Below are 15,315 nucleotides of genomic sequence, written 5' to 3'. Positions count from 1 at the left end.
AGGCAAATATGTATTGACAGGCACCAGGTAGTAAAAAAAACATAAGTATCATGGAATAGATTTAGACCATGTGGTAGATACCGTACCTTCTCAAGATTACCCAAGTTATCTGAATGCTAGAGGTAGCCAATGTGAGATAAGGTAAGAACAGATAGGTACCGTTTCTTTTAGTGGCCCAGCAACGGAAGGAACGGTCTGCGAAAGCCACCAGACAAAAATTTGCTGTGACCGAGGCGCAGCTTTAGACAGGAACGGCAAAGCTCTCCATGGACAGCACCACTCAAACCGGGCAGTTGGGTGCGCTACGCTGTAGGGACATATTGCCCACCATCCATGATGGCTCATGGGAAATCCAGTCTCTCCCGTTCAAGACTGAACACTCATACAAGATTCGGCCCTTTAGTGACCACAGAAGACAAGGAAGGTTCAAACAAATTGAGGTGTCCATCACACAATGGAAACCTTGGCCATCGCGCGCTACCAAGGACGGAAGCAAGACGACATGTTCTACTCGATGTCCCGGAGTTGCCGGAATGCTTTCCCCACCGCAGGGAAAGAGCCGAAAGGGAACTACAGCAAAAAAAAAAAAAAAAAAAAAAAGATGACATAGTGGTCAGCCACATTGGCTACATCTATGCACAAATATTGCACTTTTTCATCACGCCCAATCGTCGCACTGAGCTTGTTTGGATGATCGTTTGCGTATATGCCACGCTCGCTACCAGCTGGGATGTTGCACCAGAGTCTGCACATGCATCATTAGCTAAAAGCCACCAGCTTACTAGGTCTTCTTAGAGAGGAAGATGAGGAACAGAAAACACGCCGTGGTGCTTACTGACAAGGAAGAATAGGAGACACACTATGTCATTATTACTATAATGGGGTATCCCTTGTTTGGGCTTGTCGTCACGGTATGATGCACACAATCCCACTGGCCCTTTCCCTTTCTTCTTCCAATCATGGGTTCGGTTGAGAGACAAATTCATGCATAGCAGGGCGAGGCAACCACGAGGGGGAATAGAAGCGCGGAACAGGTGGGAACGGCTCGGTGTGCCTTTTTTTTTGTAGGTCCAGAGACACCATCCACGAACCAGACTGTGGGGAGAGTCTCTTGTGCAACACAAGGGCCGGAGGGGTCCACGAAGAGAACCCTAGTGGATGACCATGCTGCAAATTTTCAGCATAGGGGAGTCGACAGGTTCACATGTGCGCAGCAGCGAATTCAAAATGGATCAAGCACAAGAGTTTAAACAAAGTCTACGCCTGTCTAATGCCAACTGCTAGCGCTATGTCCACGTATCTTCCATTTCTCTCAAGATAGATACTGGAGGAAGTCTTGAGAAGAAGAAAAAAACCGTGGATGTAGACAACGCTAAAAATGTAAGTGACAAAAAGCTCGACCCGGGCACCGACCTCCCTGTACTCGACAATTCCATCGGCTTTGTCCTCGACTCATCCAGAGACCGCCATCTCCCTCAGCCGGAGGGAACCCCTCTCCTCCCCTATTTCTCAAGTCGCACCGAGGAAAATAAGAGTGGGCAACTTTTGGGGTGACGCAAAGTAACAAGTGCATCGTATCGGGTAATTGGTGCGAGGTGTGATCAGTCTTTTCCGGGACCATGACAGCCTGGTTGCATTTCTTTTTCGTCGTGATTCAAATCAACCCCCCTCGATACGAACGCATTCCGGCTCTGTGAGTGAGCCCTCTCGTTTTCGTCGGGGCTGGGTCGTATGTTGGGGTTCTCGAGGTCGGCACCAAAGATAGAAATTATTGGCTGAGAGGAAAGGGACAAGGACGACGTCGGTTCTTTTAAACAACTCTACCGGAAGTTCCTCCGCGCAGGGGTCGCAGTCCAATCAAGACACTGCACCGAAAGCTTGCGGCCACTCCCGAAAGCTTGGAGCCAGGCAAACCAGGTCAAAGGTGGGGGGCGAAACAAATGAAGCAAAGACGGGAGCTATTAACACCATCTCCGCGATTTCTGTGTGCATGGCAATGTACCGACAGTCCAATTCTTTATTGGTTATATGTCTAGTTCTAGTCTAAGGTAAGTAGCAGCTGATCTAACTTTAGCCACCATGGGCAGAACAGCCAAGGTATCAAAGGGTATCCAATAACAATCGAAAAGTCTTGACCTTACAAATAAATGCCTCTACACAATCATTATGTGAGTATATCGTCTATTCCCCCACACACACGCACACATATCTTCATACAAACACACGTTCTTGGATCGATCAATCTTGAGCAACCTCATTCCCCTGGGTGACGAAGTAAAGATGGTAGACAGTTTATGGGACGTCATCAGTTAATCATACGCCACGGCACACTGGCTCCTTGTGGCTGCCTTGTTAAACTCTCTCCACTTCTGATCGTTGTGGCTCATCCACCTCAGCAGTGCCTGTCGGACTTTCTCCCCAGACTCACTACCCTCCAGATGCGCCACTAACCATGTGATCCAGGTGAGCCGCCCGGGGTTCGCTTTGAGGCCCTGGTGTAGATTTCTGGTTGCCACTCTAAATAGAGATTGAACGGCCAATGCCAATTCTTCCCTGTGGCGCCCATCGCGAAGGAGGACGAGAACACAGTGATTGACGTAGCGGAATGCTGCAGTACTCCTAGGATGGCTTGGGTTGCTGAGGACGACGCTGCACTCGGCGATGAGTACCGCTTTTCGGCTAGATATCTGGAATCTGTGGTCGCGGCGCATACGCATGCTTCGCTCCACCCATTCAGACCGACGTCCGCCCAGAGGCACACCTAAGGCCGTAAATATATCTCCGGGTCTATGAGATTCTGACATTTTTCTGATAACGTCTCTTTCTGAGGGAGTTGGAGCTGCTCGTGCCTTTGAAGCTTGAAGCTCATCTGCCGCGAGAATGAGGCCGCGCAGCTCATCCCCAAGAGTAGCCTCAGGAGAATGCCCAGTCGATACTATATGAGCTAGTGTATCCAAGCACGAGTCCCTCAGAGCCCTTCCTTTCTTTCGCAGCCTCGCTAGGGCAGGAATGATGTGCTTTTCATCTCCAAATGACCGTGCTGTCGTCCATATGCTGGTGTAAAAAATTGTGAGCGGAGCCCTGAGGCTGTGCGGCGCAACCTTCTCGACATGAGCGACAGCTTCCAGTAGGTGGCCAACACTGCTATTTCCTGTGCTTTGGCACATGCGTTTCTCAATCAACGCCACCGCAGTATTTGTCAGCTTGCCCTGACTGCACCATTTATTCAGGAGCAACATGTATAGCTCCGCAGTTGGGAGTCCGCAGCCAAGCTTCTCCACACGATCCGCTGCTTGGAGAAGATATTTTTGTCGAATCTGAGGCATGTGGCTGAGTGCTGCAAGCCACCCGTGCAGTGCAATACGGACGCCTTGCTGGCTGGTTACGGCGCGGGCACAAATGGCTTTCTCGGATGCTTGTACCAACTTGTCAGCGGTTGCATTGTCATACTCCTGCATCGAATGGGCCATCATCCAGGCGCGCAACTGATCGACACAGGAAAGGAGGCCAACACGTGCATAGTTCAGAGCGCGCTCAGAAGCCCGCAAAGATCTGGATGCATCTTCGACAAGCTTGAGTGATGATGCGATCGAGCCTTCCTGTACTGTCGTTAAGGCGGACATTCTGGCCAGGTAAAAGTCGAATTCTTGGCAGCAAGTCTCAACCAGCGCAGACATAGCAAGTGGATCTTGCCTGCCAGGGTTTGTCCGTACAGCAACAGATGGTAGCCGCAGTTTCCAGTAGCCCGAGGACTCGTTTCTCTTCATGGTTGCGGCGTTCCTGGTCTCGGACTCCTCAACCCATGATTCTGCAAGTTTCTTGAGGATTGTAGAGACGTGTGCTGTCTGCTTGATCCCGGGTGCCATCATGACCTGTTTCAACAAGACGAATGGTGTTACCAAACCTTTGGTTGCCATTCTGCCAATCCCTTCCAAAATAGGGTCCCAAAAGCCATCGAGTCCGCCTGCTTCCAACTCCAGTAGAAGGGCTTGGTTGCCAACGACGCTCTGAATCAGAGCAGAATAAACGTAAACGGCTAGTCTGCGAGCTTTTTGCGGCTTCGTGGATACGTCGGCATAATTTTGCAGCGCCTGGACTAGGTAAACAATGGCGACCTGAGCCTCGGCAGGTGAGAGAAGGCCGAGTCTAAGATAATCAGAAAAGGCACCAGTGCAGGTGTGAAATTTCTTGTAGACCGACTGATGCGACAAGATGCAAACGGCAGTTTGGAGACTCAAGATATCCTCCAGGAAAACGGAGGTCTGGCTGCTTCGGTCGATAATGCTCGCTGGCCAGTCAACAGAGCGCTCGCTTCTTTTGTCCGTGTTCGTTATATCAGAACCATGCATTTCATGTACACTAATGGGCTCAGGACCCTTCCTCATGGGTATGTCCATCGTGACTGTCGGGGTGGGCTGGTATGTGTTCGGAAGTGGCCAAGTAGCTGATGGTCCAGGGGGGTTCATCTCAGTTGCTGGGGCGCCAAAGTAGGTTGCAAAATCAACAGTCGAGGGACTGCCAGGTACCGAACGTGGGCCAAACATTTTATCTGGAGGTTTCTTATGATGTGTCGACTGGGGCGAGTTAGCGGATGGAGTCTTGCGGGTTGGATCTCGGAAGATGTTGCCTAGGGCAGGTGGCTCCCAACGCCATTTCGAAAGGTCCATCGGAAATTCAAATGCCCACGGAGGCGGCGATGGGTGCACCTGGAAGGCCTCGGTCATTTGCCTCTTGCCCAGTCGTCGACGGGCCTCCATTGGGCCGGGTACGGAGCTCGATTGCCGCCGTGACATGACTGCCTGAGACACGGAGAAATAGCGCTCCATTGCATTGGCAAGAACGCGGTCGGTGATCCATATTCCCTCAGAAGCCGCCGAAATTGCCTGGCATTTGCGTGCAATACGACATCTCGGGGGGCGTCGTGCTTGCATCGGTCGCCTGTGAGGGACGGTACGCGATTAGACGCGACCTGGCGACAAGAGAAAAGAGCGTTGGTGTATCACAGCGTCCGGTATGGATGACATGGGATGAGGTCGGCCGCGTCGTTGAGAATGTGTGTAGATTGGGTTAGGACGAGATCAAGCCTGACGAGGCAAGCGGCCAATCTCGAGTTATTCGGCAACTCTCCGTGTGCCGCAACGGCACTCACAGACTTTTGGGCGATTTATTTCGGGGTCTTGTCGATGAATGGAGCTCACTTTACGGACATCTAAGCAGCTTTTTCGGCGCCGGGAAGACTCGGTAGGCCCACTCTGATCAATTGAAGCAATTTAACTGGACGGATGCATTGGAGGAGCTTCAGCCACATCCCAGCGTGGCTCCAGCTTGTTGGAGCAAGCAGATGGATGTACCTCAGGTGGGGCAACCCGCGTCTGAAAGCTCTCATGTACCAGGTTGGACAGAAGCTTTGCTTGATCCGCCACTGCCGGCAGTGCGGGCAGGATCCATTAGGTTTGTACAAAGTACGTAAATCCCGACATCAGCTACAACGTGGTGGTCAACATATTGCACTCGGAAATTTCAAACATACAACTTACCTGAGGAGGTAGTTCATTCCCAACAATAAGTGCAACAAACAACCAAACATGGGTCATACTTTCGAGCCACTCAAAAACGACCTGGTTATCAGGACTGCCTGGGGTCAGTATAAAGAAACAGGGTGAAGTAATCTGCACTGGACATGAGCACCCCTCGTTCTGACACTACTGGGATTTTCTTCAACTACAGGCCAAAAAGTCGAGAGACCACCAATATGGATCATGAGACAGGGTAAATATTTCGCTTGGTACACTTTTGCTGGTTTATTACTTCCTATGCCTAATTTTCTTGCCTTAATGTGTCTTATCACTTTTGCTCTTACTTGTCTCTTGGAGGAAAAATTCCTATTTTTTCATAGCAACAACATCTCTGACATGATATTTGCTCCACCTTTTCAGCTGGCCGGTACTTGCCCGAGTATCATGAGGCCAAGGGCAACAGAGACTTTTTCGAGTGCTGTCGCGACCCAGAGGTGGCCTCCACCCTGACTCTACAGCCCATCGACCGCTTCGATGGCCTGCTTGACGCCTCCATCATCTTCTCCGACATTCTTGTCATCCCCCAGGCCATGGGCATGGTCGTTGAGATGGTCGACAAGAAGGGCCCGCACTTCCCAAACCCCCTTCAGTCGCCCGACGATGGCCAGTACGCCGAGGTGCTCGCGCGGGATGTGGACGTCTCCAAGGAGCTGGACTACGTCTACAAGGCCATCACCCTGACCCGTAAGAAGCTTCAGGGCCGAGTGCCGCTCATTGGCTTCTGCGGTGCTCCCTGGACCCTGTTCTGCTACATGGTCGAGGGTGGTGGCACCAAGCTCTTCATCCAGAGCAAGAAATGGATATTCAGGCATCCCGAGGAGAGCAAGAAGATGCTGCAAAAGATCGCCGAGCTCTGCGTCGAGTATCTCGCCCTGCAGGTTCAGGCCGGAGCACAGGTATGGAGTACCCCTTTACACTAATTAGTACGCTGGCAACTGGTGCTATCACAACAAATGCTAAAATAAGCACATTTACTTTCAGCTTGTCCAAGTCTTTGACTCTTGGGCAGGAGAGCTCTCTCCTGCATCCTTCGAGCAGTTTTCTGCTCCTTACCTGCGCTATATTTCGGAAAACCTCCCGAAAAGGCTCAAGGAGCTGAGTCTGGATCCCGTCCCAATGATTGTTTTCCCCAAGGGTGCCTGGTTCGCCCTGGAGGATTGCTGCGCCATGGGTTACAACGTCGTTGGGCTCGATTGGCTCTACAGTCCTGCCAAGGCCAACCAGGTCCGAGGAGATCGGGAAATCGTCCTGCAGGGCAACGCCGACCCTGGAGTGCTCTACGGCACTAAGGATGCCATTACAGCTGCTGTCAAGGACATGGTTGAAGGATTTGACTGGAAGGAGAAGAAGAAGGGCTGGATAGTAAACCTGGGCCACGGTAAGTGCTTTCTTTCCTCTTGGTATTGCTGGCTAAAGACTAAATCATTGCTAGGAATTACACCGCTCGTCAACCCGGACGACCTGAAGTTTTATCTGCAGGAGATCCACAGACAAACCAAAGACTAGGCTAGTTCTAGTATTCTTGCTCAGGGGATCGGAAAAGCCTTTAATACGCAGTATATACCGGATTGGCAGCAATAGCTTAGAGGCTGTCTATATCAATCACGGACCTGCACGGGCAATGTTAAAAGTTTGGTAACAAAAAAAAATAACATGCCAGGCCCTGGGGTCACAAAAATAGACGTGATGTGACTTACCAAGAGACACGCCATCCCATCTTCCCACCTATGCTCCTACAGACTCCTGCACTTTGCCTATTATCAACATGCACATCGGCCGAGCACCAGCCGTCGCTTCCGAAACCGCCATTGTGTGCTGTAATGAGCTTGGTCGCCATCGCCTTGGCTATTCCACGTCCACGGTACGGCTCCTGGTGAGCGGTGGTTAAGTTGGTTTCTCCATGTAATGCGAATTTGATGTAGTTCAAGATTATCTCTTACCTCGCAATGCAGGGTGGATAGTGATCCGTCGACCCCTGGATTCGTTCACGGCTTAGCTATATGGCTATATGGTAATATACATCACCAACCTGGAATTTGTAGCGCCTAACACTTACCTAGAAAAGACCAGGCAATAAGAATGTCACTGTCTTTTAAGCGTATGCCCAGACTGGGCAAGGTGAGAAGGGTGGATCTGAAAGGCACGTTAGACCCGATGAAAGGCCTCAGAGCAGTCGAACACATGTTTCGTGAACCTTGGGAGCTTGCGTACTCAGTCTTTGGGATATTGGTCCTCCGCTTGATCAGCGGCACATCTTCTCTACGTATAGTATCCCAGGCCATATCATCCGTCAATGGGGACGCGAGACCCATCGGCAGGTCTTCCACCCTGAACAGCCACTTGTAGTGAGGATTGCTATACGACATGGTAACCCCTTTGTCCAGGAGGAGAAGCCGCAGGGCCTCGTGGAGCGTTCCCACCATAATGCCGCCGGTCCGAGCAACACCGTCCACCCCGACCGCTCCAAGACCCGGCCCTGATTCACGCAACACCTCGCCGGCTCGCTTCAGAATCGACAGGACCTGCTCGAGGCAGACGTCCACCTCGGAGCTCGGCAATGAGATCTCCGGAGGATCCTGCCCGCCGCGGCCGCAGCTGTCCTCCAGACTCGAGTATATCCACATTTGCGTTTCGGGGGCCTTGTGCACGTCGACATAGGCGACGGCCAGGTGTGGACTGTCGCCCGACGTAACCAGCAGTACCTTGGCTGTGGAGCTGCTTCCGCCAGCCGCCCGGGAGAACTGTAGCCGCCGTAGGACGGGGAAGGAGTAGGGCAGGTGGCTCTGCAGTATGGCTAAGTGCTCGCCTGATGCCACGGCTTCCGTCACGTCCAGCACGGTGGCGGCGTCCCCGGCGGGGCGCTTCTTGTCATGCAATTCCATTTGTCGATATGTCGTTGGGCAGCCTGCGTCACTGCCAAGAAAATAACAGAAAATAAATAAAAAGTCCTACCGTACGACAGCGCACAGCATGCAGGTTTTTGTTTCTCGCCTGACACGAAAGCGTTTGGCGAGAAGTGGTTGGTTCAACTGGTTGTTGACTCACATGCTAACCCGCTTGAAGCGTAGAAACGTCACCCTTCACAATTGGGTGATTGCCTGTGTCTGAACGTGCTGCGCAAATACACTGTAGGTAGGTAGGTACCTAAGGTAGGTAGTTAGTTACCTTACTTACCCACCTACCTACCTACCTAGGTATGTACGTTGGGCACCCAACCAAATGCTAGGCAATCATCACTCGAATAATCAGATATTATACACAGCCTTTTTACTTCAATCAAACGATGGAAAGATTTTGACTTTTTTCTTTATCGAGTGTAATAGATAAATCGATTGCTGCCATAGAAGAGGGGTATAAACAAAGCTACACAAGAGGGGACGTGTGTAGAAATCAAGACAAAATCAACGCCATAGACTCAGCATCAGCACAACAGAAAAAAAGCAATTATCCGTCAAACCCCCATGACCCGGATATCGGGACTCAGCATGTACCTAATTAAAAAAAAAAAAAAATTCCCAGAGCTCACACCCAAGACACCCTACCGACACAATAGTGCCCCTGGAAGTTTTTTTTACTTCTTGCCAAACAACCACTGCTTCCCCTTGGCCGCCAGACCCTGGTTGTCCGCCTTGTCCTGCTCCTCGAAGCCGACGGCGTCGCCCTGGGCTGCTTGCTGGGGTTCCTTGCCGCCGCCCTCCTGCGGCTTTTCGGCATTATGCTGCACGTTGCCCATCTCCTCGTCCTCGGGCTTGGGCTTGAAGACGTTGCCGGTGCCGCCACGGCCGATGTGGGTGCCACCACTCAGCTCTTGGCGGGGTACCCTATTCGTAAAGAAAAGAGTAACAAAATGGGGTCAAGGGTCAGCGAATTATGTCTTTTCTTATCTTGTAATATTCCTTATTTTCTCTTTTTTTCCTTTTCCTTCTTTTTTCCTTCTTATTTTCTCGCAGCTGAATATGAATATGAGATAAAAGAAAATAAAAGAACTTACGGCGACACGTCCTGCATAGCGCGCGTCTCGGCAGGGTCTACATTCTTTGCCATGTTGCCGGTACCGCCCCTCCCCGTCGTGACGACAGAGGTCTTGAGCGTCGGCGTCTCGAGGTCCTTGGGCTCGATGCGAGGCGACTTAGTCTTGTCGACAATGTTGCCTGCGCCACCCCTCCCCGAAGACGTGAATGCGCTCATGGCTCTTTTTGGGTTTGCCAAATTTTTATTTGTGTCCTATTGTCGTTGAGAGTTGCAATCTATGTTTTCCTCACTTCCTTTTTCTTTTCTACCTCTCTCAAGATTTGTTTGTCGCGATAAGCAATGTGAAATGAGTCAAGATGCGAAAAAGAAATCGTGTTCGAACAGGGCCAAAAAAAAAAGAAAAGGGAGGGCCGTCTGTTGGAACGTCTGCCAAGATGCTGGATTCCCGCTTCGGTGTGGGGTTTTGAAAGACGCGATCTGATGACGGCAGCGACCAGCAAGGTGAATAAATGATACTGTATGACCGACCCTGTGGCGGTCTAGGGGGAAGGGGGGCGGAAGGGGAACCCGTGCTACGGTAGTCTAGCTGCTTAGGGTGGTATGGGCTCTCTTGGCTACATCGATTAGGCAAGGTACAGCCCAGTTCCAGCTTAATCATGGGGTCAATATCAATGCAGGGAGGGGTACTTCAGCCGACGCAGGGAATATACATCCATACTACATACCGGTAAAGGTAATGTAGTCCGTAGCTAGAACTATCTACCTAGTAGAAACAGGCGATGCGGCTGACTGACTGACAAACATATATTTTTTTCCTATCCTGTACGGCAAATTACTCCGGGCTCTTTCCAGGGATAGCTCCCTTCGCTTGTCGGCCGGACCGGCCAAGGAACAAAGCAAAGATAATGGCATCTCCACCAAGATATGCTATAGTAGTAGCTCTTCGCAGTCCTGTAAGGTAGTGATAAAATCAAGCACCACAAAAACAAAAAGGTAAATTGATAGGGATGTACCTAATACATCCTTGCTCCCCGCCCGTTGAGTTCCTCTTCCCCAGTGAAATTCAACCTGCCAAGCTGCTTAACTTTAACAACGCCTACACAAAGTAATACTCCATAAAATGCACCTGTAGCTTCTACCAGACTACCTATGTACTTGCAATCGCGTAGGGAAGCAAGAGTACGTAAATGCGCTCGCGCGTGGCTTCAATAATTACCAACCACATTCTAGCTATAGCTCTGCGTCTTTGCTCACTACATAATTACCGGCTTGTCATCTATGTACACAGCTGGGCATCCTCCCTCAACAGATTCCAACCAACTCCCGCCCCCCATGCACTTCAGTATACCACCACGGCATCGTACCAAGTCTCAACTATAATAAGTCGAGCCTAGAGGATTTCGAAGCAAGCTTTTGTTTGCCGGCTCCACCCTAAAAGGTTGTCTATGTCCAATATGTCGGCCGAAGGTTTAAGAATTCGTGGAAATTCGTGACTGGGAAAAAAATAAAATAATACGTGACAACTTGATGGGTTATTTGTCACAAGAGAAACAAGTATGGGGTATCATCAAAGACGATTCCGAGGTATGATTTGAGTAGGTGGTCAACAAGACACATCTTGTGCATCTGGGGATGCCAACAATGGATGCATAAGAAAGCGGACGTCTCAATAGCGAAGAAGAAAGGGGATGAACGAAAGAAGAAATGAGAAGAAATACAAAACAAGAACCGCAATTGTATTCATGATTTAATGCGATATGCAATCAAATCAATAGTCGTCATCGTCGTCATTGTTTTTACCACCACCTTCTGCCTTGCGAATCGGAATCTTGATTCCTTGTCCGGCAAAACATTTGCTCAAAGGTGTGCTTTCGCAAACACCTGGGAACTTCTTGGCCGAGTAAACTTGGAAAGCGTCGCTGAAACATGACGCAAGAATGGGCGCTTTTCCTGTGTTGAGGATAGACGTTTGGTTGGCGGGGCCGCCGTTGGGAGTCCTGGTCGGAGCTCCGACGTTGACATATGAGAACCGCAGGCTAAGTCAGAGGGTTAGCACAAGACACTAGTCGCATCATAAGACATAACCCAGCTACCCTCAGCGGCTTGAAGTGTTGTCTTACCGAAAGATTCCTTCTGTCCGCACGCTCAAATCTTGCAACACGAACCAGATACCAATCTTTTCCTGGGGGTCGTTCAGTCGGAAAGCGCTGGCAGATAAACTGCCGATCAGGTTCCTCGTAAACATTCCCTGTGGAGGGGCTCCCTGGTGCGTCCCTTGAAGCGCCATCCGCTGGTGCATTCCCATATCGGGAGCTCCATTGAAGATCCGGGGCCCATAAGGTCCTACTTGTGAGCCTAGTTGGTGCGGGTGCATGTCTGTGGGCGAGGCGTACGTGTAGCCCCCTTGACCGCCGTATGTGTTGGCCACCATGCCGTAGTGTGGACCAACTTTAGAAGAGGCGTCAGAAGTATTTCCTATTTGGGGGGCGCGACCATAGACCTAGAGAATATTAGCACTTACCTGGAGATATCGCTTGCTGTCCGTAGCCTCCCTGTTGGGCAAAGGGGGTTACGCTTGGCGCATACGCCTGGGACTGGGGGTAGGATGGCATTTCGCGATTCGTGCCGGGAATCTGAGCGAACGCCGGCGGAGTTGAATCAATTTGCGCGAAGGATGCCGGGGTGGTTGACGAGATGGAAGGCGTGGCGGAAGTGTGACGGACAAGATTTACCTCCTGCTGCGCATCCTCGGACCAAAGGTCGACGTTGAGGACATACATTGTGTGCTCGATTTCGCTGGACATGATGTCAGCGCTATGAATCCACGCGACGCGATTGGGGGGGGGGGGTTCTCTTTCTTATCCTCCCTCCCTCTCCGTCTCACTGTCTAAGGGCGGAAATTCAACTTACTTGCAGTCAATCTCCTTGCCTGTGACAGCGTCGGTTACGATAAGGCGAATGCATGGCGGGGGAGTTATAGGCCTTCGGTCCTGAAAATCCATCACCGGGTAGGTTAGCCTCCCTTGCGCTTGTGCAGCTTGCCCGCAGAAGGGGCTTCAGGTAAGCGGCCAAAAGAGGTCAACAGTACGCACCTTGTCTCCAAAGCCACACATTCGCGCCCTTTTTGGTTGCTGCACGACATCAAGCCTGCACACACAAATAAAACATAGTTCGTTAGCTGGCTGTCACAAGACCAGGCCGCAGTGGCGGTTTACCCCCCCGCTTCGGGAGCAGCAGTGCCCATATTGACCACGAACCGGTATTTGCGACCATCTTGCTCGCCGACATGCGGCTGCAGCTTCTTCTGGGTCCTTGCCACAGCGTCTGCGCTTGGCTTTGTCTCGGCGCCGCCTTCAGTAGTAGAGGAGGGTGCCGGCTGGTCCTGGGGTTGTTGCATCATGCCGTACTGGTCCGAGTAGTGCGGAGGCATCGACGGAGGAATAGACGGCAGCTGAGGCATGGACGCGTGGTAGCTGCCGGGATGGCCAATGGCAGGCAACGCGTGGTGTACATCGTGAGGCAATGCGGAAGGGTTGTGGCCGGGCTGGCTAGCCGTGGACGAGTAACCGGGGTTCATGGTGAAAAAAGTGGCGACGACCCCCCGCAGTGAAGCTCTTTCTCTTGTTTAAAACTATCGCGCTCCTTTTCTCTCTCTTTTTTTCGCCTTTGGACACGCACGCGACCGAAGCAATGTCAGACCAAGAGCTCGTGCTGGTCGTCGGAGTCGCGGGCGGTCTATCGGGAAAACAGCAAGTCAATGCCAAGGAGGGCGGCTTTTGATTTTGCGCAGAGCGAGTGAAGGATTAGCAGGCTGCAGGTTTGTCGGCACCTAGCCCAGGTCAGTAGTCAGTTCGCTGTGCGGGGCCTGGCACACTGATGACGATGGCGCGCTGAGTGGTTGGCTGTTGCGTTTGAACAAATTATGAATAGTGTGTTTTGTCAGAACCAATTGGAGCCAGGATTGACAGTGATGAAATGGAACTCGGTTACCATGAGTTGACAGGCCGATGGATGGGGGAGGAGGCGCTGGGATTTATGTCGGTGTCCAAAAGTCTGGTCCTTTGGTTTGATTTTTTGGTTGTTGGGTTACTTATGGGCAGGTAGTGTTGAATTATAGACTAATCTAGAGGTGAGATTGGTTCTGGTGGAACCAAGGTTCCGTTCCCCTCGAGTCGCGCCTTCGACGCCGCCGCCGACCGACATGGAGGCTCACAATGTACTTACTCTAGGCGGACATGCGGAGGACGACGGAAGGTGGATTAGTATGTTTGATCGCGCCTTGATACTCGTTACTGATGCTGCTCACTGGCATGGGGAGCGGGCGAGGGCTCGATTTTTTCTTCTTTTTTTTTCCCTTTTTCTTCCTTTTTTTTTTTTTTTATGTATGTGGTAATTTATTCGCCCCCCTTATAGGCACCTATATGCAAGGGGCAAGCAACCCCAGATAAAAATAAAATCCATCAGAATATTAAAATAAACAAATGCAAAATGCAGAATTCAAATTCATCATAAAACATTCTCTTATAAGCTGTGCCGACGCGTCCGATAGCTTGGTCTACTTGCGACAAGAAGAGTACAAATGCATAAAATAAGTCTGGCACTTGCATGCCCTCCCCCTGTCTGCCAGTCGTCCACTCCTTGCACGGGCTGCTAATGCAACCATCGGTCCCCTGCAAGCAGTCTCTTGTCTTTGACCCTCCATCCATTGCCCCGGTAGGCGGGCAAAGCGGGATAGCAGCGGCGCAGGAGAGAGAGAGAGAGAGAGAGAGAGAGAGAGAGAGAGAGAGAGAGAGAGAGAGAGAGAGAGAGAGGGAAAAAAAAGTCTTACTGTAATTAGGTACCCAACTTGCGATTTTTCCATGTGTAAATTCTGACTTTCCCACGGCTTGAGCCAGGCAGTTATCCGTATAGAATAAGAATGTACTATACACGCCATCCCAAATACAAAAACAACACTGAAACATTGGCCTCATAATCGGGGGATTCATATATTCAGATAGGAACTCGAGGGTGCTTTTTTGTGCTTAAGAAAATATGGACTGATGAGCCGAGAATCTTTGGGCTGGGAACCTTCTAGTTCTAGTTCCAATACTCAAGTGGGTAATCACTTGACCTAACTTCTCAAATATACTTGATATGGGCATGTATGGGCATGTCGTAAGCAAGGTATTCATACATGTGTCTTCGCTATAACAGGCAACGCCGTCGCGAGAGAGAAAAAAAAATCAGCTCCCCCTCCCCGATGGTGGTTCCTGAAGTTGCGCGCGGGGAACCTTGAGTGGAGAGCATTGCGGGAGGTGGTGGAGACATATCTTTGCTGGCACGTTGAGCTACGAAGTGTAAACTAAGGTAGGTGGGTGCCTTTGACAAGGGACAGGTAGTTAGTACATATCAGGTACTTTTACGAGTGGGATAGAGTTCACTGCAGCTCATGTACCTTGAATATCTCTCTCCCTTGGATGCGCCACGGCCACTTTGATGTTTTTCATGCAAGGTGGACCGCGGGGCATGCAATATTTGCCCAGTCTCTGCCCCCAGTCCGGATATGCGATTTCTAAGCTGAATGATGCGAGGAGCTGATGGTAAACCTTGGTATAACATCTCATTCTTTACGTGCAGCAGATACATTTGTAAACTTCCATGGTAACAAAACAATAATAATGGAACCTGTCTGTTTTGGGGAAGCGTGGCCAGGCCGATTTGGCAAGCAACGCGCAACGGGATCGGCAGGAGCCGCATAAGATCCATCTTGCTTTCTTTGTTTCTG

The 15,315-nt window shown here is 50.8% G+C and overlaps 5 protein-coding genes across 5 annotated transcripts; 1 reads left to right on the top strand and 4 right to left on the bottom strand.

Annotated features, from left to right (window-relative positions):
* Positions 1-1,979: 1,979 nt before the first annotated feature.
* Positions 1,980-5,222, bottom strand: MGG_01623 (uncharacterized protein). Its single transcript, XM_003714562.1, has one exon. The coding sequence runs from the start codon at positions 4,929-4,931 to the stop codon at positions 2,310-2,312; it is 2,622 nt and encodes an 873-aa protein (XP_003714610.1). The 5' UTR covers positions 4,932-5,222; the 3' UTR covers positions 1,980-2,309.
* A 179-nt stretch (positions 5,223-5,401) lies between these two features.
* On the top strand, positions 5,402-7,678 carry MGG_01622 (uroporphyrinogen decarboxylase). Its single transcript, XM_003714561.1, has 5 exons — positions 5,402-5,640; positions 5,728-5,769; positions 5,937-6,472; positions 6,558-6,954; positions 7,009-7,678. Exons 1-5 carry the CDS (start codon positions 5,586-5,588, stop codon positions 7,080-7,082), a joined length of 1,104 nt encoding a protein of 367 aa, XP_003714609.1. The 5' UTR covers positions 5,402-5,585; the 3' UTR covers positions 7,083-7,678.
* MGG_11176 (uncharacterized protein) lies at positions 6,611-8,655 on the bottom strand. The gene is made up of 5 exons (XM_003714560.1): positions 7,788-8,655; positions 7,633-7,709; positions 7,517-7,551; positions 7,274-7,446; positions 6,611-7,186 (listed from the first exon to the last, which is right to left on the bottom strand). The coding sequence occupies exons 1-5, from the start codon at positions 8,456-8,458 to the stop codon at positions 7,159-7,161; spliced, it is 984 nt and encodes a 327-aa protein (XP_003714608.1). The 5' UTR covers positions 8,459-8,655; the 3' UTR covers positions 6,611-7,158.
* Positions 8,656-8,852: 197 nt separating this feature from the next.
* On the bottom strand, positions 8,853-10,076 carry MGG_01621 (uncharacterized protein). Its single transcript, XM_003714559.1, has 2 exons — positions 9,568-10,076; positions 8,853-9,397 (listed from the first exon to the last, which is right to left on the bottom strand). Exons 1-2 carry the CDS (start codon positions 9,762-9,764, stop codon positions 9,148-9,150), a joined length of 447 nt encoding a protein of 148 aa, XP_003714607.1. The 5' UTR covers positions 9,765-10,076; the 3' UTR covers positions 8,853-9,147.
* Positions 10,077-10,687: 611 nt separating this feature from the next.
* MGG_01620 (developmental regulator VelB) lies at positions 10,688-13,936 on the bottom strand. The gene is made up of 6 exons (XM_003714558.1): positions 12,806-13,936; positions 12,641-12,695; positions 12,459-12,538; positions 12,070-12,344; positions 11,669-11,996; positions 10,688-11,584 (listed from the first exon to the last, which is right to left on the bottom strand). The coding sequence occupies exons 1-6, from the start codon at positions 13,123-13,125 to the stop codon at positions 11,317-11,319; spliced, it is 1,326 nt and encodes a 441-aa protein (XP_003714606.1). The 5' UTR covers positions 13,126-13,936; the 3' UTR covers positions 10,688-11,316.
* Between the last annotated feature and the right edge of the window lie 1,379 nt (positions 13,937-15,315).

Source organism: Pyricularia oryzae, chromosome 2 (assembly GCF_000002495.2).
Source record: "Pyricularia oryzae 70-15 chromosome 2, whole genome shotgun sequence".
In the NCBI taxonomy this organism is placed as follows: domain Eukaryota; kingdom Fungi; phylum Ascomycota; class Sordariomycetes; order Magnaporthales; family Pyriculariaceae; genus Pyricularia; species Pyricularia oryzae.
This window is presented reverse-complemented; position numbering and strand designations above follow the sequence as displayed.

Excerpts from the sequence above, each read along its gene's own strand:
- MGG_01623 (XM_003714562.1), bottom strand. The coding sequence starts at position 4,931 with ATGCAAGCACGACGCCCCCCGAGATGTCGTATTGCACGCAAATGCCAG.
- MGG_01622 (XM_003714561.1), top strand. The coding sequence starts at position 5,586 with ATGGGTCATACTTTCGAGCCACTCAAAAACGACCTGGTTATCAGGACT. Across the intron at positions 5,641-5,727 it reads GGTTATCAGGACTGCCTGGG|GCCAAAAAGTCGAGAGACCA; the intron begins GTCAGTATAAAG and ends CTTCAACTACAG. Across the intron at positions 6,955-7,008 it reads GATAGTAAACCTGGGCCACG|GAATTACACCGCTCGTCAAC; the intron begins GTAAGTGCTTTC and ends AATCATTGCTAG.
- MGG_11176 (XM_003714560.1), bottom strand. The coding sequence starts at position 8,458 with ATGGAATTGCATGACAAGAAGCGCCCCGCCGGGGACGCCGCCACCGTG. Across the intron at positions 7,447-7,516 it reads TATCCACCCTGCATTGCGAG|GAGCCGTACCGTGGACGTGG; the intron begins GTAAGAGATAAT and ends ACCGCTCACCAG. Across the intron at positions 7,187-7,273 it reads ATGGGATGGCGTGTCTCTTG|GTCCGTGATTGATATAGACA; the intron begins GTAAGTCACATC and ends TTGCCCGTGCAG.
- MGG_01621 (XM_003714559.1), bottom strand. The coding sequence starts at position 9,764 with ATGAGCGCATTCACGTCTTCGGGGAGGGGTGGCGCAGGCAACATTGTC. Across the intron at positions 9,398-9,567 it reads GCTATGCAGGACGTGTCGCC|GGTACCCCGCCAAGAGCTGA; the intron begins GTAAGTTCTTTT and ends CTTTACGAATAG.
- MGG_01620 (XM_003714558.1), bottom strand. The coding sequence starts at position 13,125 with ATGAACCCCGGTTACTCGTCCACGGCTAGCCAGCCCGGCCACAACCCT. Across the intron at positions 12,696-12,805 it reads CAAGATGGTCGCAAATACCG|GCTTGATGTCGTGCAGCAAC; the intron begins GTTCGTGGTCAA and ends TTGTGTGTGCAG. Across the intron at positions 11,997-12,069 it reads ACAGCAAGCGATATCTCCAG|TTGGTCCACACTACGGCATG; the intron begins GTAAGTGCTAAT and ends CCTCTTCTAAAG.